Here is a 24,187-nt window from a genome sequence, read left to right as displayed (position 1 = left end):
GACTATTGGAGGTGATGCTGTTGTCGAAGTCTCTACTTTTCCATTTGTTGTACTTCGTGCAGTGCTTGGTTTTTCATTCGTGCAAATATAACATTCAACATCTTTGTTAGTGTTGCCTTGGCTGTGGTTTGGTTCTGGTGGCGATGGAAGGGGCATGATCCGTGGCATCTCCACAAAGTCATCCTTGGGAATCAGTGGAGGATCCGGCGTGTGCGTACGGTTCAGTTGCGAGCGTGGAAGGCGGCGCAAAGCTCGCTGATTGCGCCTACGCACCAATCCATCCGCCCTGCATGCCAGGAACAAGGTGGAGTCTTTTTTCTTTTTATGTTTGTGGTGGACGGCATCTTGTAGCCGATGGGTCGTTGCCATCGAAGAAGCACCATCACTAATATCATGCAAGGCGATGACTTATGCCAGATGTGGAAGTTGGCCGAGACCGTGCACGCTGGTTCCGGCCACCTGCTGTGCCGGAAGGGCGACTCCGCAGAGAAACGTCGAAGCATGTCGCCTTGGAGAGAGAATTGTTGCTCGCATCAACGTCTGGCGATGGCGCGAATTGGTGTGTCCGTCTTGGACCGCCGGTGCTGGTCGCCACTGCCGACCCAGTGGGACTGCCACGCGATCCATTCCCTGTTGCCGTGGCATCCACCGTCACCCTGAGCGTGCCATCACCGAGGCCGCGACACCGCCCGTCCGGAGCAAGGTCTGGCGTGCGCGAATCAGAGTCGGCGCTTGGCTGCTCCCCATCTGGAGTCCGGTCTGCCTTCCGTCGATGCTCCCCGTCCGGAGTCCCAACAGGTTCACTGGAGGCAGCCGAGATTCCCTGAAGCTGCACTTCTGGAGTCGGAACATGCAGGAATGCACCAACCAGTGGAGAGGCTCGAGCCATCGAGGGTGTAAGCGGTGCGCCGCCACCGCAGTCGTCAGTGGTCCCACCGTGATCGTTGAGTGCCTCGGTACGCACTAGGCGAGGTCTGTCACCTTGCACCTTTTGCATGGGAAGTGGGATGCTGTCGTCACTCGTCTCACATCCCGTGGATAGATCCTCATTAGCAGCTTGCTGTTCACTAGGGTTGGGTAAATTGTCAGAGTTTTCATCTGGTGGTGCACACCATGTCGGTGGACTGTCATTGTCTTGCCGTTGTCCTTCATTTGGGCTTTTCTTCTTTGGAATTTTAAATCTTCCCCCAGACATTGCAGAACCTTGTTTATTACCCCCAAATTCTCCCATATGTATGGTCTCGAATATAGGATCCAATGTTTCTATCGACATTGTACTATTTTCCAAAGAACATTCCGTTTCACTTTTCTTCTCAGGTACCTCATATGTATCTTTGTCTAATGTACATGCCTTCATGGTCTCTGGGTCTGATTTTGCTGGGACTGGCATGGTCACAGTCTCTCTTTTACTGTTCTCAATTGCCCACATTATACTCCCCATACATAACTGCTTAATCACTGGGGTTAGTGTGGTACAATGGATAATCGGGTCGACCTTATCTGCATCTTCACCATTAGTGGAAAGCATACTTGGTTCACTTGAAACTGCTGCGGGTTTTAAATTCGTTATCTGGCTACTCGATGTCGGTGTCCTCAGGATTCTTGCTCCAATGTTCTGCTCATTTATCAGTGGAGTGTGTATAGGTTCAATGCAATTAATGTTCCCCTCAAGGTTTGAAGAGTCATTACTGACTAACTGCTGGTCTCCGAAGTTGGGACTTTGCGGCGTTGTGTTGAAAGGAGACATTTGTCCCTGCTGTAGATATGATTCAGGTTGTGTTATTTCCATTACCTGAGGATCAATGTCTTGTCCATTTTTTCGATCCGTACTAAAACACTGGCAATTCTCAGTCTGCTCCTTGCAAGTTAAACATTCAATTAATTTCTTTAGCAAATCCTCAGCATCCTTCTGTGACCGTGCAGCATTATTAATCTCTGTTCGGCTATAATGATCACAAAGATTCCTTTGGCTTGTCTTCAGTTGGGCTGGAACAGTCTTCAGCGCTGTGCCCTTCATTGTAGCATGAGAGACCGTCATGGTCATGCTGCTGTGTAGTGGAGCATGGTAGGCTGTTATAGCCTTCTTGCTGTTCACGTGAGCATGGCAGACTTGCATCGTCTGCCGCTGGTTGGTCAGGAGAGGTTGCTAGACCCTCATGGTCTTGTTCCTGCAAGGACCGCACATTGGAGTCTTGCGTTTCTGCAATTGTGGAGTCTGTCCACGAGCTCGCTGTGGAGGCTTGTGACTCTGGAGTCACTTCTGGTTCATGCGAGGACTGCGCTCTGGAGTCTTGCATGTCTTCTTTCATAGAGTCAGGAACGTTGAGCGGGACGTGGACCATGCTCTGTGTGGCAGCAGGCCGCTCTCTGTGTGCTTGCAGCGCTCCCTGTCTGTTAATGTCAGGCTGCAGCATCATCCGGTACTGATAAGTTGGGACGTCATATCTGCTGGGTTGAAGATCCTCAAATCCGAAAAATGAATCCGCATCTGCGTCGGATTCAATGTGGGGGCCGCCAATGTGCAACACGAAAGGTTCGTCCGAGTCATAGTCGTATAGGACCACGGAGCTATCATTGGGCTCGCGAGGTCCGGAAACACTGTAAAGATCGTCATTGAAGTATTCGAGGTCGGAATCATCGGCTTGTGCGTAGGTAACTGCTTGTTGCAGGGTTCTTCGGAGGTCAAATTCATCTCCTGGGTCAATTTGCGGCAATGTGCTGTCATTCCAGGTGAGGGAAGGTTGTTTTACAGCTTTAACAGATTTTTGTTTTTTTTGATTTGGGACGTTTCCCCTTTAAATTGGTGCGGTCTGGGGCCTCTGACATCCTGACGCTCGGTATGTAGCACGTAGGAAGCAACTGCGCATGCTCAGATCGCTGTTCCTTTACCGATGGCCGTTTTCTTGACTGCGCATGCGCAGCTTCTCGCGCATGCGCAAACGAAACTTCCGGTTCTGCGCACTGCTCGCGCAACTGTGCTAGCGTGATACCTTTAGCAAGGTGGCCGCCGACCTCGACCCAGCCCTCTCTCAGGCCCGGGATTTCGGCCTCTGGGAATTCGGGCTCCGGGATCCCGGCCACGAGGTGAGTACTGCCGCTTTTCTTACCTTTACTTGCCGATTGGATTGCGTTTTCTTCACAGTACTTGAGAGAATTTGTCCAGGACTGCCTGGTAATCGTACCTTTGCTGCCTCCTGAAGAACCTGAACCTTGTGAATATTTCTCTTGCCCTTGCACCGGCGATGGTGAGGAGAAATTCAATTTTTTCGCTATCATCCAGGTCTTGGAGTTCAGCTGCCACCAGGAACAATTCGAACACTTGCCGGAATCGCCGCCCGTTTTCGCGGAGATCGCCGTGGCACTGGAGCGGCTGCGGAACCGGGAGCTCTATCATTTTGCCTGGGCACTGCTGGTTGTCTCTGTACACTGAGGTATGCCGGCAGGTATCGATCCACTCCTGTACCATGTGGTGTTGGGTTCTCTGGTGCACAGATGAGCCAACACAGTTGTATGTGGTACAACTCTATTTTATTTTAACTCTTATCTACAGTTCGTTCTGGATACTCTGCACGTGCTGTCTCCCTGAGTGTGTCGTGTAGCAGGTCTGTCCCGGTCCTCGTCTCCAGCTAATACTGACCACCAGGTGTCGTGTTTGTGCTTTTATATCTTTCTGTGATTGGTTGTGGTGTTGTATGCTCTGATTTGTCTGTTGGTGTGTCTATCATGATGTGTGTGTTTGAATATCATGACACTGGATGGTTCCAAACTGGCCAGCTTTATATATGCAGGGAATCTGCTAATGATTTCTCCGCCCTCCTCATTGGGGAAGCTCATACTCCCACAGGATTGTGGGATTGTCGTTAGTCCCCAACCCATAATAAGCAGGCAGGTTATAACAAGAAGCTAATCACAAACTGGCCAACCACTTTTGGTGATTTGCAATTGACAGAGAATCTCTTCCTCGCTACTAATTTCTGCCCAATTTGCTCATTAATACAGCAAACGTCCTTCACTCAAGTTAATCTTTCAACAAGCTCTGGACCAAGATTTTCACTAACGCACACAAGGGCCGCAATTGTAAGGTAGCACTGCCATCTAGTGGCCAACCCCTGCTCATACCCTTCCAACCTGATAGCAGATTGAATTTGAGGCCAACCTTTAGACGTTTGTGTCTGTCGATAATCAGGACTTAGAGGAAGTCAGACAGCACGGTGGCACAGTGGTTAGCACTGCTGCCTCAAGGCGCTGAGGTCCCAGGTTCGATTCCCGGCACTAGGTTACTGTCTGTGTGGAGTTTGCACATTCTCCCCGTGTCTGCGTGGGTTTCGCCCCCACAACCCACAAATGTGCAGGCTAGGTGGATTGGCCGCGCTAAATTGCCCCTTAATTGGAAAATATAAATTGGGTGCACATGCACGGTGCTTACCCCGTGCCTACTGGGCACCTCGGGGACTGGAATGCATTATTGATCCCTTTAATCACATTTTGTTTTGACGTTTTAAGTTTCTTTTGCGATTGTGTTTACTTTGATGTAGTATCTCTTCAAGGAACTGCATTTTTAATTTAGCCCACAGATTGTTGGTTTAGTTTATGTGGTTAACCAAAAGATTCACGTGCTTACCCGGGAATTTCAAACTTCCGATGGACAGGGATCTGCTGCCTGGATTCCGCCAACACTGACCACACCATTGTAGCCCTGAACTTGCCAAAGATTAATTCCAGGATAGTAATGTGGTTAATCACAGGCATAGGACCTGAGTTAAAAGTGATTAACAGCAGAAGATGTGTCGGGAATTCCTCAAAATGTATTTAAATGTAAATGTGCTGAATAAGCAACACTGCTCTCACCCGCCCTCCCTCCCCCCATCCACTAATCCAAACACCCCCTGAACCCACCCCCTCATCCACCTCCCCAGCCAACACCCACCTCCATTAACCACACCCCACCCCCTCCCCAGTCAACACACCTCCATTACCCCCTCACACCACCCCCATTCACCTTCCCCCAGCCAACACCCACCTCCATTAACCCCAACCCACCCCCTCCCCAGCCAACACCCACCTCCATTAAACCCACCCCACCCCCTCCCCGGTCAACACACCTCCATTACCCCCTCACACCACCCCCATTCACCTTCCCCCAGCCAACGCCCACCTCCATTAACCCCAACCCACCCCTCAAACACCACCCCAGCCAACGCCCACCTCCATTGACCCCAACCCACCCCCTAAACACTTCCCCCTCCCCCAGCCAACACCACCCACCACCTTCACTACCCCCAACCCATCCTCCATCATCTCCCCCCAGACAACACGCACCTCCATTAACCCCAACCCACACCCCTAACCACCTCCCCCCAGCCAACACCACCCACCTACTCCACTACGCCCAGCCCATCCTCCATCCGTCTCCCCCCCCCCACAGCTAACACCCACCTTCATTAACCCCAACCCACCCCCCAATCACCTCCATCCCAGCCAACACCACCTACCACTAACCCCAAACCATCCACCTTCCCCCCGGCCAACACCATCTCCACGACCCCTCCAACCCACCCTCCATCCATCTCCCACCCCCACCTCCACCCCCACATGCCCGAGAAGCTCGGCATCGGTGCTGACTGGAGGAACTCGGCCGGTGTCAAATCTCAGAGCTCGTCCCCCGCCGACCTGCGGATTTGTTCAGCCGATTTGTGGACAGGTCTTCCTCTGGCCAGAACGTGAGCAGAACCACAGCTGGGCTGATGTGGATACGGGACCGGGAGAGACTGACTGCAGCCCGATTGCTAACGTACTTTATTTCGGGAAACAAGGAATAAATTGTCGGATGTAAGCAGATTTGGAGTCAGGTTTTGGGTAGGATTGGGAATGAGGAGGTGGTCAGAGAGGCCAGCGGGTGATGGTCAGCGATGGGGAAGATGTGTTTCGAGTGTAGAGCGAGGGAGCAACGCAAGGACAGATCAGCCCTTCCCAACCTCCTCGATCATGTTTTTCCTGTTTTTGCTTTCGGACACAGCTGTTCAATATCCTGCCACTCCCGCTCGCTCTGGGAAAATATTTTGTCCCTTTCCTACAACCATTCCTGTTCTCTTTTGCACCATGACGTATTTTGTCTTTCCTCCTCCTCCTTCTCCCTATCGCAGAACTTCCCTTTTCTCCTTCCTCCCTCTCCGTCCCCTTATCTAAATCTATAATTGAAAAGTCACCACACAGGAGGAGGCCATTCAGCCCATTGTGCCTATACTGGCCCTCTGAAAGAACATCTACTTCCACTGAAATGAAATGAAAATCGTTTATTGTCACAAGTCGGCTTCAAATGAAGTTACTGTGAAAAGCCCCTAGTCGCCACATTCCGGCGCCTGTTCGGGGAGGCGGGTACGGGAATTGAACCGTGCTGCTGGCCTGCCTTGGTTTGCTTTCAAAGCCAGCTACTTAGCCCTGTGCTGATTACGTCACATAACAGTTCAAATTTGCACATTATACAAAGTGCAAAGAGCCTTTTGATCCTAATCATGAAATGTCTGTCTCGCCACACCCACCATTACAGCCCATATTTGCAACATTCATTTACATTTCATGTCAAGCACAGCCTGGTGCATTCAACTCGAGGGGCTTCACACAGTTTGCTGCTGCTTACCTGGAAGTCCTCAGTGGCCCTTTCCCCAAAGGGCTTTTAATTTGAAAAACTTGCAATTTAATATGGGCATTCTGGAGAGGTTTGGAATGACGAAGCAACAGCAGAGCTGAAACAAACTGGCCTGGCCTGGTGGCAATTTAGCAATTCACGGCGAACCTCTGCTCCGCTCCAAATTTCTGTCCAATTTGCCCGTGAAGAACAACGAGCCTCCTTCACTCAATCATTTTTCCAACAAACTCTGGGCCAGGTTTTCACACCCACCCGGTCCTGACTGCCATTGTAAGGCAACGTCGCCATCTGCTGTCAGTATCTACAACTCGCATCCAATAAACTTCATCTGAAATCATCGGCCTCAGTATGGACAGATGCAAGATTGGAGTCCAATTGAAGGAAAACACCTTTCTACACTCACACGGTGAGGAGAGCAATAAACATTGAGATAAGTAGAGAAGGATAGTGATAGAAAGGGGGGGCAGAGATAGATTACAGTCCACGGAGGCACAGTGGTTTAGCACCTCTGCCTCACCGCCAGGGACCCGGGTTCGATTCCGGCCTTGGACCACTGTCTGTGGAGTTTTCCCGTTTTCCCCGTGTGTGCGTGGGTTTCCTCCGGGTGCTCCGGTTTCCTCCCAGAGTCCAAAGGTGTGCAGAATAGGTGGGTTGGCCGTGATAAATTGCTCCTAGTGTCCAGGGGTGTGCAGATTACATAATGGGATAGGTCGGGGTGGACGGGGGGACTGGACATGGGTGGGGTGCTCTTTCGAAAGGTCAGTGCAGAGCCAATGGCTCCTTCTGCAGTGTAGGGTTTCTATGCATCCCGACAGGATCTGCACATCTTTTATTAAAAATTCTTTTTTATTCTCCATTTTCACATTTTTCCTTCAGAATTTACTCCCCCCCCCCCCCCACAGACAGTAATCGGTAACAAATACAAAATCAATCCCCTTAACAATAACAACGATCCCATCCTCCCACCACCCCAAACAACGGCCCACCTGTCAATATATGCATCCAATAAACCAAACCCTCCCACGGTGGCAACAAAAAACAAAGGAGAAAAAGAAAAAGGAGTCCGGGACCGCCCATGGTCACCATTAACCTATAGAGTCCACTCCCCCCCCCCCCACACTCAACGCCATCCAACCTCTGAAGGAGTACCGTACATGATACCCAAGAGTTGTACACCCCCCCCCTCTCCAACTCCTTCCGTCCACTGCCTCTTGTAAAACTCCTCCCCCTAACCTTGGTTCCCTCCCCCCCAACTTTCCACCCCGGCTAGACCACTCGGACCCTGTTCTGCCAGGCTCCGATGGCCGCAGCCCCTCCCCCCACCTCACTCCCGTTCACTGGCCGGCTTAAACCGGCCAGCGTGGAGGCCCCCGCCCGGGTCCCTTTCCCACTTGCCCGGCCCCAGGAAAGCCCAAAGATCCCCTTTTAGCACACAAACCCCGCATATCCACCTACACCCCAAAGAGACCTCATTTCGAGTGAAAGTCCCATCACTTCCCTTGTCCAAGTATATACAACATTGGCTCCTTTAGCCCCTACACCCGCGCGCAGTGAAACAAAAAAGAAGAAAATACAGTCATGAGGTTACATTGGCACATGGCCATTCCTCAATTTGTCAGTTCTGCCACAGTCCTTCTGCCTTCGCAAACTCCTCCGCTGCTTCCGCCGTTCCAAAATAAAAGTCCCTGAGCTTGTAAGTCACCCTCAGCTTCGCTGGATATACAATGCCGCACCGCACCTTGCTAATGTACAGTGCCCTCTTCACCCGGTTGAAGGCAGCCCGCCTCCTTGCCAGCTCCACCGTAAAGTCCTGGTATACACGTATACCAGCTCCAGCCCACTGCACCATCCGCTTCTGCTTGGCCCAGCTCAGGACCTTCTTCTTCACACTGTACCTACGGAAGCACAGAGTCACTGCCCTTGGCGGCTCACTCGCCTTTGGTACAGGCCTCCACGACCGATGAGCCTGATCCAGTTCATATCGGGAGGGATCCTCCCCCTCCCCCAGTAGTTTTGCCAGCATCGCGGCAAAATACTCAGTCGGCCTCGGTCCTTCAACTCCTTCGGGCAGCCCCACGATCCTCAAGTTCTGTCCCCTGGATCTATTTTCCAGGTCTTCCATTTTTCCTCGCAGATCCTTGTTAATGTCCATCTCCTTCCCCATCGAGGTAAGTTGATCACCGTGTTGCAATAACGTCTCCTCCACTTCCTTCAGCGCCTCCCTTTGCTCTCACACCTCCGCCACTGCGCTCGCCACCGCCTTTGTCACCGGGGAAACCGCCTCCTCCACCAGCACACTCAAAACCTCCCTCATCTCCTTCCTCATTGACTCCATGTATTTTGTAAACTGCCTTTTGAATTCCGCAGCCATCACTGTAGTTATTTCTTCAGCCGTAAGCAATGCGGCCTCCCCTGGTGCTCCAGCCTCCATTTTCCTTGGTGACCCCGCGGTGACCTTTCCACTCCCCGACGGACCTTCAGCTGGTTTTTTTACGGCCGTTTGTTTGCTCACCCTCGACATTTTCCTTTACTGTGCCTTCTCCCTGCTTTTGCCACCTCGGTGGACCCTGGGACCGGGCTTAAAGCCCCGAAAATGCCGTTCCCGAACGGGAGCCCTCCATTGTGCGGCCGCCTCCCGCCCGCCGTCACCGGAAGTTAATCTGCACATCTTTAGGCTGTGGGAGGAAACCGGAGCATCCGGAGGAAACCCACACAGACACAGGATGAAGGTGCAAACTCCACACAGTCACCGAGGCCGGAATTGAACTCGGGTCCCTGGCGCTGTGAGGCAGCAGAGCTACTGTGACTATGTGAGGTCCCAGCACTGATCCCTGCGACACTCCACTTGTTACAATCTGTCAACCTGAAATAGTTCTGTTTATTGGTACCGCCAGTTTTCTGTCCATTAACCGATCCTCAATCCGCACTACATATATTACCCCCAATTCCTTGATTAACGCAGACGAAAATCTTCAGCAACATTCAAATCTGATACAGGAAGAGAAATAAATAGAAGGAGAATAAGACTGGATTTAAAGAGGGAGGGAAAGAATCAGAAAAGTTAAAAAAATGTTTTAAATCTCCTGAGACAGCTCATCGCTTGAAGGAATGTGGCTCCACACTTGGAATTGTTTACTGGGTCAAAGTGATTGACTGGTCGTCATTAACAGTTTATCTCCCAGTCAAAGGATATTTCAGCTGATAATTATTAGTCTTATCATTCAGCAGACAATTTATGTACAGATTCACCTACATTGAAAAATTAGAGAAGCTAATCACAAACTGGCCAACCACTTTTGGTGATTTGCAATTGACAGAGAATCTCTTCCTCGCTACTAATTTCTGCCCAATTTGCTGCTTAATACAGCAAACGTCCTTCACTCAAGTTAATCTTTCAACAAGCTCTGGACCAAGATTTTCACACACGCACACAAGGGCCAGGCTGCAATTGCACTGCCATCTGGTGGCCAACTCCTGACTTTCCTGCAGCTCATACCCTTCCAATCTGATGGCTGATTGAATTTGAGGCCAATCTCTGGTAGTTGGTATTAGAGGTATTACGGTACCCTGTAATGCTGTAAGACCATTGGTGTAGGAGGTACTGTTTTCATTGGTTAAGCCTGCCTGCTGGTTCTGCCCAGTAAGGCGGAGTGTAAGAGCCCGTGTCTCCCCAGCAGCAGTTCTGCACTCGAGGGCGAGCCCAGAGATCTACACTCTCATCGAGGACGGGGACAATTTCGAGGCCGCAATGAATCTGCTGAAAGGACACTATATTCGCCCTGTAAACCAAGTCTATGCCCGACATCTACTAGCGACGAGGCGACAAATCCCTGGGGAAATCGCTGGAGGAGTTCTACCGTGCGCTCCTGGTGTTGGGGAGGAACAAGTTTCGCCCAGCGACCACACAGAACCTTTGATCCGGGACGCATTTGTTGCAGGTATGCTGTCCTCCCAAATCCGCCAGCGATTGCTGGGGGAAGAGACACTGGGCCTCAAGGAGGCACGGGCCGTTGCTAGCTCCCTGGATGTGGCCTCCCGAAACGCCTGTGCTTACGTCCCCGACCGCGCGGCAGCCCCTTGGGCAGCATGGAACCCCCCCAGCGACCGACTCCGATGCATCCCCCACAAGCTTGTGCTGCGAGACTGCCAGGCAACCCCGGGGGGCCCCGCTGCTATTTTTGCGGGCAAGCCAAGCACCCCTGCAAGCGCTGTCCAGCCTGCTCATCCCTCTGCAAAGGATGTGGCAAAAAGGGCCACTTTGTGGCAGTATGCCAGGCCCGGGCGGTCGCTGGGGGGGATCAGGACCGCCACCACAACCCTCTCCACGGGCCATGTGCGGCCAGCCGGCGCCGCCATTTTGTCTCTCGGACACCACGTGTGATGGATGGGCGCTGCCACCTTGTGCATCCCCAGCCATGTGCGGCCAGTGGGCGCCGCCATCTTGGCTGGACTCTCAGGACCCCGACTTGGATGACCACACACCGCCCGAGGAGAACATCCAACTTCTGCCACGACTAGCCCCGGTGACCCTGGATCAGTCTCGGCCCCGAACACTCGACTGCAACAATGACCGTGCTCATCAATGGGCATGAAACATCCTGTCTGATCGACTCTGGGAGCACGGAGAGCTTCATACACCCCAACACGGTAAGGCGCTGTTCTCGCCCCGTTCACCCAATTAATCAAAAAATCTCCCTGGCCTCCGGGTCTCATTCAGTGGAGATCAAGGGGTTCTGCATAGCGAACCTCACGGTCCAGGGAAGGGAGTTTAAAAATTACCGGCTCTACGTCCTTCCCCACCTCTGTGCTGCCACACTCCTAGGGTTAGATTTTCAATGCAACCTCCAGAGCTTAACTTTTTAACTCGGCGGCCCTATACCCCCCCTCACTGTCTGCAGCCTCGCGACCCTCAAGGTCGATCCGCCTTCCCTGTTTACGAACCTCATCCCGGATTGCAAACCCGTCGCCACCAGGAGCAGGTGGTACAGTGCCCAGGACAGGACCTTCATTAGGTTGGAGGTCCAGCGGTTACTGAGAGAATGTGTCATTGAGGCTAGCAACAGTCCCTGGAGTGCTCAAGTAGTGGTTGTAAAGACCGGGAGAAGCGTAGGATGGTCATCGATTATAGCCAAACCATCAACAGGTTTACGCAGCTGGACACGTACCCTCTCCCCCGCATATCCAATCTGGTCAACAGGATCGCACAATACAAGATCTTTTCCACGGTGGATCTAAAGTCCGCCTACCCCCAGCTCCCCATCCGCCCTAGCGACTGCAAATACACTGCCTTCGAGGCAGATGGGCGGCTCTACCACTTCCTAAGGGTTCCCCTCGGTGTCACTAATGGAGTCTCGGTCTTCCAACGAGAGATGGACCGAATGGTTGACCGGTACGGTTTGCGGGCCACGTTTCCGTACCTCGATAATGTCACCATCTGCGGCCATGCACAGCAGGACCACGATACCAATCTCTAAAAATTCCTCCATACCACAAAAATCCTTAATCTAACATATAAAACAAGGATAAATGCGTGTTCAGCACCGACCGTCTAGCCATCCTTGGCTACGTAGTGCATGATGGAGTTATAGGCCCAGACCCTGAACGCATGCACCCCCTCATGGAGTTCCCCCTCCCTCACTGCTCCAAGGCCCTGAAACGCTGCCTGGGATTTTTCTCTTATTATGCCTAGTGGATCCCCAACTATGCAGACAAGGCCCGCTCGCTAATCCAATCCACAGTTTTTCCCCTGTTGACAGAGGCCTTCAGCCGCATCAAAGCGGACATCGCAAAGGCCACGATGCACGCCATCGACAAGTCCGTCCCCTTCCAAGTCGAGAGCGACGCGTCTGACGTAGCTCTGGCGGCCACCCTCAACCACACGGGCAGGCCCGTGGCCTTCTTCTCACGCACCCTTCACGCTTCAGAAATCCGCCATTCCTTAGTTGAAAAGGAGGCCCAGGCCATAGTGGAAGCTGTGCGGCATTGGAGGCATTACCTGGCCGGCAGGAGATTCACTCTCCTCACTGACCAACGGTCGGTGGCCTTCATGTTCGATAATGCACAGCGGGGCAAGATAAAGAACGACAAGATCGAACTCTCCACCTACAACTATGAGATCTTGTATCGTCCCGGGAAGCTAAACGAACCTCCTGATGCCCTGTCCTGCGGCACATGTGCCAACGCACAAGTGGACCGCCTCCGAGCCCTCCACGAGGACCTCTGCCACCCGGGGGTCACTCGATTCTTCCATTTCATTAAAACCCGCAACCTGCCCTACTCCATCGAGGAGGTCAGGACAGCCACCTGCCAAAACTGCGCGGAGTGCAAACCGCACTTCTACAGGCCAGAGAAAGCGCACCTGATAAAGGCTTCCCGTCCCTTTGAACGCCTCAGTATGGACTTCAAAGGCCCCCTCCCCTCCACCGACCACAGCACGTACTTCCTGAACGTGATTGACGAGTACTCCCGGTTCCCATTCGCCATTCCCTGCCCCGACATGACCGCAGCCACCGTCATAAAAGCCCTCCACTGTATCTTTACGCTGTTCGGTTTCCCTGCCTACAGACCCAGCGATAGGGGGTCCTCCTTTATGAGCGACAAACTGCGTCAATTCCTGCTCAGCAAGGGCATTGCCCCGAGCAGGACGGCCAGTTACAACCCCTGGGGAAATGGACAGGTAGAGAGGGAGAACGGAACAGTCCAGGAATCTCCCAGTCTCCTGCTGGCAGGAGGTCCTCCAGGACGCCCTCCACTCCATCCGTCACTGCTGTGTACCACAACCAATCAAACGCCTCACGAATGTCTCTGTCGTGTTGGGTGTTCCGATGCACAAATGAACCAACATGGTTGTAAATGGCACAACTCTGTTTTATTGTCTTGTACAATAACAGCTAATAACTGCTGGCTGAGGTTCGTGCTTCACCAGCTAACCTGTGGACCCAGCCCTTTCGCTATCTTGGTGAGGCACATGGTGTATGTCTGAGTGACACGCTGTGAGCTCTGTGCTCTGAGCTATCTCCTGGTAGAATGAACGGGAACTGTGGTGTTCCCTGTTTTATAGTGCGCGTGCTCTCACTGGTGATTGGCTGCGATGTTATGTATGTGTTGGTTGGTCCAACTACCTGTCCATCAGTGTGTGTGTGATTGCACCATGATATGCTGATGTGGATATCATGACAGTCTCCTTGTCTTCCCGAGGAAGTCCTCCTCCGGGACCTCGCACCCAACCTGGCTGGCAGCTCCTGGACCCATCCTGGTCTGCAAACACGTGCGGGCGCACAAGTCGGACCCATTGGTCGAGAGGGTCCACCTCCTCCACGCTAACACTCAGTACACCTACGTGGCGTACCCCGACGGCCGACAGGAAACGGTCTCCCTATGGGACCTGGCGCCCGCTGGATCCCCACACACACCCCCACCACCAATCCCATCCTCCCTCCCACCGGTGCACCCCACAGCCGCCCCCTTCCTAGGTGGATCGGTCCTCCCACCGGTCCCGTCTAGGGGTGATGAAGCTGCCGAAGAAGCAGAAACCATACTCCCAGAGCCACAGATGCCCGAGCCGGCGCCTGCATCACCGCCGAAGCTACGACGATTGCAGAGGACGACCAGGGCCCCCGATCGACTAATTGCTTCATTCTGAACTGTAAATAAATTTTGTAAATAGTTACGATGTAACGAGGCAAAACCACTGTACTGATGTATACCAGATACCTCCAAAACCTTAACCTCTACCACTGTGTAATGTGAGGCCAGAATCCCCGCCGGACTTTTTTTTAACAGGGGGTGAATGTGGTAGTCGGTATTAGAGGTATTACGGTACCCTGTAATGCTGTAAGACCATTGGTGTAGGAGGTACTGTTTTCATTGGTTAAACCTGCCTACTGGTTCCGCCCAGTAAGGCGGAGTATAAGAGCCCGTGTCTCCCCAGCAGCTGCCTTCTGTACCTTCGCTGCTGGGGGAAACATCTAGTGTATTAAAGCCTTCAATTGTCTCCAATCTCGCTTCTGGAGCTATTGATCGAGCATCACAACCTTTAGACGTTTGTGACTGTCGATAATCTGGACTCAGAGGAAGTCGGACTGCACGTTGGCGCAGTGGGTTAGCCCTGCTGCCTCAAGACGCTGAGGTCCCAGGTTCGATCCCGGCTCTAGGTCAATGTCCATGTGGAGTTTGCACATTCTCCCCGTGTCTGCGTGGGTTTCGCCCCCACAACCCAAAGATGTGCAGAGTAGGTGGATTGACCACGCTAAATTGCCCCTTAATTGGAAAATGTAAATTGGGTGCACATGTACGGTGCTTACCCCGTGCCTGGTGGGCACCTCGGGGACTGGGATGCATTATTGATCCCTTTAATCACATTTTGTTTTGACGGTTTAAGTTTCTTTTGCGATTGTGTTTACTTTGATGTAGTATCTCTTCAAGGAACTGCATTTTTAATTTAGCCCACAGATTGTTGGTTTAATTTGTGTGGTAAACCAAAAGATTCACGTGCTTACCCGGGAATTTCAAACTTCCGATGGACAGGGATCTGCTGCCTGGATTCCGCCAACACTGACCACACCATTGTAGCCCTGAACTTGCCAAAGATTAATTCCAGGTTAGTAATGTGGTTAATCACAGGCATAGGACCTGAGTTAAAAGTGATTAACAGCAGAAGATGTGTCGGGAATTCCTCAAAATGTATTTAAATGTAAATGTGCTGAATAAGCAACACTGCTCTCACCCGCCCTCCCTCCCCTCATCCACTAATCCAAACACCCCCTGAACCCACCCCCTCATCCACCTCCCCAGCCAACACCCACCTCCATTAACCCCACCCCACCCCCTCCCCAGTCAACACACCTCCATTACCCCCTCACACCACCCCCATTCACCTTCCCCCAGCCAACACCCACCTCCATTAACCCCAACCCACCCCCTCCCCAGCCAACACCCACCTCCATTAAACCCACCCCACCCCCTCCCCAGTCAACACACCTCCATTACCCCCTCACACCACTCCAATTCACCTTCCCCCAGCCAACGCCCACCTCCATTAACCCCAACCCACCCCTCAAACACCACCCCAGCCAACGCCCACCTCCATTGACCCCAACCCACCCCTCAAACACCACCCCAGCCAACGCCCACCTCCATTGACCCCAACCCACCCCCTAAACACTTCCCCCTCCCCCAGCCAACACCACCCACCACCTTCACTACCCCCAACCCATCCTCCATCATCTCCCCCCAGACAACACGCACCTCCATTAACCCCAACCCACACCCCTAACCACCTCCCCCCAGCCAACACCACCCACCTACTCCACTACGCCCAGCCCATCCTCCATCCGTCTCCCCCCCCCCACAGCTAACACCCACCTTCATTAACCCCAACCCACCCCCCAATCACCTCCATCCCAGCCAACACCACCTACCACTAACCCCAAACCATCCACCTTCCCCCCGGCCAACACCATCTCCACGACCCCACCAACCCACCCTCCATCCATCTCCCACTCCCACCTCCACCCCCACATGCCCGAGAAGCTCGGCATCGGTGCTGACTGGAGGAACTCGGCCGGTGTCAAATCTCAGAGCCCGTCCCCCGCCGACCTGCGGATTTGTTCAGCCGATTTATGGACAGGTCTTCCTCTGGCCAGAACGTGAGCAGAACCACAGCTGGGCTGATGTGGATACGGGACCGGGAGAGACCGACTGCAGCCCGATTGCTAACTTACTTTATTTCGGGAAACAAGGAATAAAGTGTCGGATGGAAGCAGATTTGGAGTCAGGTTTTGGGTAGGATTGGGAATGAGGAGGTGGTCAGAGAGGCCAGCGGGTGATGGTCAGCGATGGGGAAGATGTGTTTCGAGTGTAGAGCGAGGGAGCAACGCAAGGACAGATCAGCCCTTCCCAACCTCCTCGATCATGTTTTTCCTGTTTTTGCTTTCGGACACAGCTGTTCAATATCCTGCCACTCCCGCTCGCTCTGGGAAAATATTTTGTCCCTTTCCTACAACCATTCCTGTTCTCTTTTGCACCATGACGTATTTTGTCTTTCCTCCTCCTCCACCCTATCGCAGAACCTCCCTTTTCTCCTTCCTCCCTCTCCGTCCCCTTATTAAAATCTATAATTGAATAGTCACCACACAGGAGGAGGCCATTCAGCCCATTGTGTCTATACTGGCCCTCTGAAGGAACACCTAGTTCCATTGCCGTGCCATTTCCCCATAGCCCTGTAATGTCTGTGCCTTTTCAGCTATTGACCCAATTTTCTTTTGAAAGCTTCAATTGGCTCTGCCTGTGCCACACTGTCAGCCGCGCATTCCAGATCCTGTAGCCACCTGGGTTGGCCACTTCCCGACTTTGAAATGGCGATCCGCTAAGAATGCAGGGAAATTCAGCCAACGCAGGAAAAACAAGCAGGTGCAACGTTTCCTGTAATCAGAACATGCAGGAACCCAGACAGCACTGAAACTAACAACCATCTACATACTGATGAGCGATCCCCGGGAACAATTGGAAACAGTTAAGGTAAACAAGGCCAAGCCAGACTCCTCGGCGCCAGCAGGAGCCAAGACAAAGGAAGGCCAACGGACACTTAGGAACCGCCCAGCGATCAGGGAACAGCTCCAGTATTGGAGAAATCGATCCAAGTGATCAGAACTCAGTCCAATCACTTGGAACCAGGTACGGGGTCCGCCCAAAAGGGCAGAAGCCCCTGGGGACTATAAAGTAGAGTCCCCAAGTTCAATTCATCCTTCTTGGCAGGGCCTCTCAGCAGCTCGAAACAACCCTTGACAGTGACCTGCCTAGTAGCTGCACCAACTAAGTAAGTCTCCAGTCAACGCACGCTACGAGATAGGCGCTCCTAGCTACCAGTCCATACCAGCTTTGAAGCCTGCAGACTCAGAATCGAACAAAAGGCCATTTGTTCCCCTGACCTGGTGGGCCAGTTCCGAAGCTAAGTATAGGCCTTGTAGTGATAGTGATAGTCTAGTAAGTAGAGTTTATGCATGAGTAGTGATTGACTGTGTATAATAAATGTGTTTTGATTTGAAACTTACTAACTGGTGTATTGAGTTGTTGATCAGCATTTGAACTTGAACCTCGTGGTGGTATCATAAAGATACCTGGCGACTCTAGAGCAAAGGTTATAAAACAGAGCAAATTAAGTAAAGACACAACGAGCAACATTTAAGAGCCAACCAAAAGTTAGCAACATATTACTGGCGACTCTGGTGGGACGCGACTTAGAAGTGGCCTAACCACTCCAGGAGAACCCAAAATTTGAATTGAGAGTCCAATTGGGAACAGAAACATTCACAAGTGTTCAAGCAGTTCTGATCAATCCTCGTAATTCGGAAGTGTGTTAATGCATGCGTAACTAACAGGGCTATAAGGTAAAACTGATAGATTTTGTTGCGAAAAACTGTCGGGAGTTTGTATTCCGGAAAATAGCGAACGCCGTACCCGTGTTTACAGCACCGCCTTAGCACCCCTCGTTCCAAATTTTAAAAGAGCATTCAGATAGGAAAAATGGCAATGAAGGCAATGGAACGCCTCATGAACCCTCAAGAATTTGTGGTCACAGCGACCAGCAGCAGAGTAGGTCAGTGTCCCGTTTGGGAAGTTGAGATTAGAAGGTACCTCAAAGGGAAGGGATGGCCCCTTTGGAGTAACTTTTGTTCAAATGAGAAAACAGGTCCCGGGAGTATAGGACATACTTGGTGGGAGAACCTGAGCGAAATCCATAAGAACAGCTTAGGGAAAGCTCGCAAGCCGATGGCAATCGTGTCCTGTCTGGCACATTTGCGAAGCACACAGGAGGTCGTTCGGACGCTCCGCAACGAGATAGAAGAGAGACATCGAATGAGCAAGGTCGATGTTAGTGAGATCGAGAGAGTGAATGTAGAATTGAGAAGGAAGTTGGCAGCAAAGGACGGAGAGGTGGATGATGCCAAGAGGGCACACCAGTCATGTCTAGCGCATCTGAGCAGCTTCCAAACCCAATACGATAAGGCCTATCAGGACACACAACGTGCAGTCCTGATAAAAGAAGAGACAGAGAAACAGGTAGAGGCATTGAAAAGGCAGTGCAGTGATTTAAAAGCAGCGTTAAGAGCACTCCATGCTGCCACCACGGAGCACAGACAAAGCTCAGTGGATCATTCAAAATGCCGGAAGCAGATTGCGGAACTGCAGTCTTTGTTTTCAGTGCAAAATGGGGTTCAAAGCACCTTTGGATCCCAATTAGATGAAGAGGATGGCCCTGATTGGCAAGAACTAAACAAAACAGCGCAGCGATATGTACAGGGAACATGTGCACAAGGAAAGCCCCAAAGGAGAAAAGCACCCCAACCCCCCACAGAGCAGATAGATCAGGCACCCATGAATCCAGTAACTACTCACCGCACAGTCACATCGGACGGAGATGCGGAATTCCTTTACACCACCCCCTTAACCGTGACCCAATTACAGGACGCATGCGAAAAGATCACACCGTTCCTCCCCACCTCAGACCCCCACCACTTCTTTGCTAGAGTGAAGCAGCAGGTGACCATGTACGGCCTGGATGAGCGTGAGCAAGTGAAGCTCACAGTTTTAAGCTTAGACCCTTCTGTTGTAGCAGCCCTTCCCGACCCACAGAATGTAGGAGGAGGCACCCTTGCAGAGATGCACACAGCGATCCTAGACGCGATCGGTTATAACAGAGGTGACCCAGTAGAAGGCCTGAATAAGTGCAGGCAGAAGAAAACAGAACACCCCACAGCGTTTGCTGGACTCTTGTGGATCCATTTTACAGCCATTTTCGGAAACTTCGACCGTGCCCATTTGTCCCCAGACAACATGGCCAAATGGACCCGCACCCTTATCTCCCATGCCACAGAGGCAGGACAAAATGCTTGTACTAATTATGACCCCTCGGAAGAAACGCACAATGAAAAGTGGGTTTTAAAAAGGTTGTCCCGCACCTGGGAGCAATCTGTCCACAACAAACCCGCGATTAGAAAACCCGAAGAACAGCAGGCAGAGGTAGATATTCAAGCAGTTAAAGCACACCAGAACCCCGCATGGGTGAATGAGGGCAGGAACAGCCCACCCCAGCCCAAATCTCAAGACTGTTACAATTGCAGACAATTAGGACATTTCACATGAGAATGTCAAGCCCCCCTGAAACAGCAACGGGATCAGCCCACAAATGCCTCCCGAACCAGCAAAGACACCAACAGCCCCGACCCCCCCACCCAGGGAACCATACCCAAGGGAGCAATACCCCAGAGAGCCTGCTCCACCTTACGTGCCCCAGGGGTCATGTTACAACTGTCGGCAGTCAGGACACTTCGCCCGAGATTGCAGGAGACCCCCACCAGCTAGACTCGCCCCCAGATATGAAAGAGACCACCACCCACAGCAGCTGCAAGGTCCCAGCTGCCCCATGCAAACTGGGAGCGCTTACCCACCACTTCTCATGGCAGCGATACCTCAGCAATGCCACTTCATTCTTGTTTCGCTCCTTCTTCCTCTCTTCTTCGGTCACTCTACACTGCCTCCATATGCTAGTTACACCCCAGTCCAAATGTAATTTACTGATGGAACCTGCAGCATGTTTGTTGAATGTTTGTTCGTTAGTGTTAACGTTAAGTGTTGTTCGTAAATTCGAAAGTTTTTCACGGCCCCACGTCACCACTCCTTTAACGCCCCCCGGCTGTTAATGGAACAAGTTTGTCCCAGACAATAGTTCAGAGGAACTAGTTTGTCGACAGAAAATTGTTAAAGGTACAAGTTTGTCCCAGACAATAGTTCAGAGGAAGTAGTCTGTCGACGGAACCCGACTCATAGTTGTTCTCCTAATTCGAGAGGCAGCCCCCCCACGACGACCACATTCTTACCCGTTCTTGACGGTTGCTCAGGCAGTGGAGAAACGGCGTCGGCCCCCGCCCTGCCTGAAGACCCCCCTCTGGTCAGCTACGGTCGGGTAGAGCACATACGGCATTGATCACCGTCCTACCCGGGGATTCCATCCAAATCTTGGGCGAGATTCTCCGACCCCCCGCCAGGTCGGAGAATCGCCGGGGGCTGGCGTGAATCCCGCCCCCGCTGGTTGCCGAAGTCTCCGGCACCGGATATTCAGCGGGGGCGGGAATCGCGCCGTGCCGGTTGGCGGGCCCCCCCCGCGCGATTCTCCGGCCCAGATGGGCCGAAGTCCCGCCGCTAAAATGCCTGTCCCGCCGGCGTAGATTAAACCACCTACCTTACCGGTGGGACAAGGCGGCGCGGGCGGGCTCCGGGGTCCTGGGGGGGGGGCGCGGGGCGATCTGGCCCCGGGGGGTGCCCCCACGGTGGCCTGTGCCGTGGGGGCACTCTTTCCCTTCCGCCTCCGCCACGGTCTCCACCATGGCGGAGGCGGAAGAGACTCCCTCCACAGCGCATGCGCGGGAATGCCGTCAGCGGCCGCTGACGCTCCCGTGCATGCACCGCCCGGAGATGTCATTTCCGCGCCAGCTGGCGGGGCGGAAATTCGTCCGGCGCCGACCTAGCCCCTTAAGTTTGGGGCTCGGCCCCCAAGATGCGGAGCATTCTGCACCTTTGGGGCGGCGCGATGCCCGTCTGATTTGCGCCGTTTTGGGCGCCAGGCGGCGGACATCGCGCCGTTTCCAGAGAATTTCTCCCCTTACCCGCCACGGCCCATACGCACCCCATTTTGTCTCGTTACTTTCAAAATTATTTTGTTTGGTTTTGGCAACCTTTGGTTGCTTCCCTCTGCTACTTACATCCTCAAACACTGGGATGGTAAATCACACAGGCTGCGAGACGGCTCGCAGTGCGGCAGTATTTCTTAGATGTCTAGTCCAAATATTCGCTTTTTTTTTAAATTTTAAATGAGGGAGTCACACATGGTGACCAATTATAAAGGGCAATTGGCACTAAAAGACAGACATGCTAATGTACAAGATATTAAACAAGATAGTAACAGAAACTATGCTTGATCCACAGAATTACAGAAGCTCCAGGAAGAGAGAAGAGACGAAAAGGAGAGAAGAGAAGAAAGAAGAGAACAATGAAGACATCAAACGTGTTTTTCGTTATCATTATAATTTGTATTCGGTTACGCGCGAACGCGAACCCCCTGACCCCAAACCCCCTGACCGTCAATGATTCACTTCCCCAGAGCCCAGTGACAAGTAACAACACATCATCATGGTGTGATAGGTTTATAACGTGGTACTCCCTTTCATACATAATTGAATCCCTTCTAGCATTGGCGATATTCTGCAGCATCGTGCAGACTATCCGCTTGAGGAAATGGCGAAGGAGAGCCTACCGCTCTCGCACCCCGGTATACAGGATAAGATCCCCTACTTTCGGTTTTCACCAGGCCCCCGAACCCCTTGATCTACAATAAAGGACATTCGTTTTGCGTCATTTGTAAATAAAGAAATATGTCTCATTTGCAACTGAAAGATTGTACAACTCTGTGTTTGACCCCCAAGCCAGAGGAAAATGTGAATGCTGCCATTATTTCTGTATTGTTAGGAAGTTAGTATGATTGGATGTTTAAGTGAGTGTAGTTTATGGAAGATAGTTAGAGGTACCGTTTTTTATATATATGCTGTACTGCATGACCCTGTTGTGACATAGCACCACTTAGAATTGTAAGTTAAAATTTTCGTGCATAGTTATGGTCAGTGTAGAGGCCATGGAAGAGTGCTCGCTGGGTCAGGGAGTGAAGACGACGCAGTTATGTGATCCTTCACGCTTCGCGTTAGGGATCACAAAGAGGGAATGTAGCCACCTGGGTTGGTCACTTCCCGACTTTAAAATGGAGATCCGCTAAGAATGTAGGGAAATTCAGCCAATGCAGGAAAAACAAGCAGGTGCAACGTTTCCTGTAATCAGAACTTGCAGGAACCCAGACAGCACTGAAACTAACAACCATCTACATATTGATGAGCGATCCCCGGGAACAATTGGAAACAGTTAAGGTAAACAAGGCCAAGCCAGACTCCTCGGCGCCAGCAGGAGCCAAGACAAAGGAAGGCCAATGGACACTTAGGGACCACCCAGCGATCAGGGAACAGCTCCAGTATTGGAGAAATCGATCCAAGTGATCAGAACTTAGCCACTTGGAACCAGGTACGGGGTCCGCCCAAAAGGGCGCGAAGCCCCTGGGGACTATAAAATAGAGTCCCCAAGTTCAATTTGTCCTTCTTGGTAGGGTCTCTCAGCAGCTCGAAACAACCCTTGACTATGACCTGCCTAGTAGCTGCACCAACCAAGTAAGTCTCCAGTCAACGCTCGCTACGAGATAGGCGCTCCGAGCTACCAGTCCATACCAGCTTTGAAACCTGCAGACTCAGAATCGAACGAAAGGCCATTTGTTCCCCTGACCTGGTGGGCCAGTTCCAAAGCTAAGTATAGGCCTTTGAAATGAAAATCGCTTATTGTCACAAGTAGGCTTCAATGAAGTTACTGTGAAAAGCCCCTAGTCGCCACATTCCGACGCCTGTTCGGGGAGGCTGGTACGGGAATTGAACCGTGCTGCTGGCCTGCCTTGGTCTGCTTTCAAAGCCAGCGATTTAGCCCTGTGCTAAACAGCCCCTGCATAGTGTTAGAGATTATGAGGAATCCCACGCTGACACGGGGAGAAAGTGCAAACTCCACACAGACAGTCACCCGAGGACACCGGCGCCGGGAGTTGGGCAGATGGTCGCCGCCTCGCCATGGCCACCAGTGAGAAGCCACGAGTTTCCCTGGACATCGCCGCTTGTGGCAACACGCTGGGCCGCGTCGTTATTGAGCTCAGGGCTGATGTGGTCCCACAAACTGCAGAAAACGTCCGTGCCTTGTGCACTGGTGAGAAGGGGTTTGGTTACAAGGGCTCGAGATGCCACAGAATCATTCCTGAATTCATGTGCCAGGGTGGTGCCTTCACAAAGCACGACGGCACTGGTGGGAAGTCGATCTACGGTGGAAAGTTTAAGGATGAGAATTTCAAGCTGGAGCACACAGGGGCTGGTATCTTGTCCATGGCCAATGCTGGACCAAATACAAATGGCTCCTAGTTCTTTATCTGCACTGCACATACTCCATGTTGTATTTGGTAAGGTCGTAGAAGGCTACGAAGTGGTGAAGAAGATGGAGAAATTGGGCAGCGGTGAAGGCAAAACTAGTAGTACTGTTAGCATCATTAATTGTGGGCAGATGTGAATGTAATTCTGATTAAATATAACTTGATTGATTCCAACAAAAAAAAAGACAGTCACCCAAGGTCGGAATTGAACCCAGGTTGCTGGTGCTGTGAGGCAGCAGTGCTAACCACTGTGCCACCGTGATGCCCATTTATGGTACATCTATAAAAGTTGGTTAGAGTCAATGTGGACATGCCGAATTTCCTTAATTTCCTGAGGAAGTAATGGCAATGTTGTGCTTTCTTGGTCGATGTGGGTGGACTAGGACAGATTGTTGGTGATGTTTCCACCGAGGAATTTGAAGCAGCTCCACCTCGGTCCCGTTGATGCTGACAGGGGTGTAGGCGGCACTTTGCTTCCTGAA

General features: G+C 52.0%; 1 protein-coding gene and 1 pseudogene across 2 annotated transcripts in view; both read left to right on the top strand.

Moving 5' to 3' along the window:
• Nucleotides 1-6,632: 6,632 nt before the first annotated feature.
• serhl (serine hydrolase like) overlaps nt 6,633-24,187 on the top strand; it is a 95,873-nt gene continuing 78,318 nt past the window's right edge. Inside the window, exon 1 of one of the 2 annotated variants that reach the window (XM_072492067.1) lies at nt 6,633-7,052. In XM_072492067.1, the coding sequence (XP_072348168.1) occupies nt 6,995-7,052 (58 nt within the window). In that variant the 5' untranslated portion in view covers nt 6,633-6,994. The remainder of the gene's footprint in view (nt 7,053-24,187) is intronic. The other variant, XM_072492066.1, reaches the window with a different exon arrangement.
• LOC140403728 (peptidyl-prolyl cis-trans isomerase-like) lies at nt 23,351-23,881 on the top strand (annotated as a pseudogene).

This window comes from Scyliorhinus torazame, chromosome 29 (assembly GCF_047496885.1).
Source record: "Scyliorhinus torazame isolate Kashiwa2021f chromosome 29, sScyTor2.1, whole genome shotgun sequence".
In the NCBI taxonomy this organism is placed as follows: Eukaryota; Metazoa; Chordata; class Chondrichthyes; order Carcharhiniformes; family Scyliorhinidae; genus Scyliorhinus; species Scyliorhinus torazame.
Note: the sequence above shows the minus strand (reverse complement) of the source record. Positions and strands in the feature narration are given on the sequence as shown.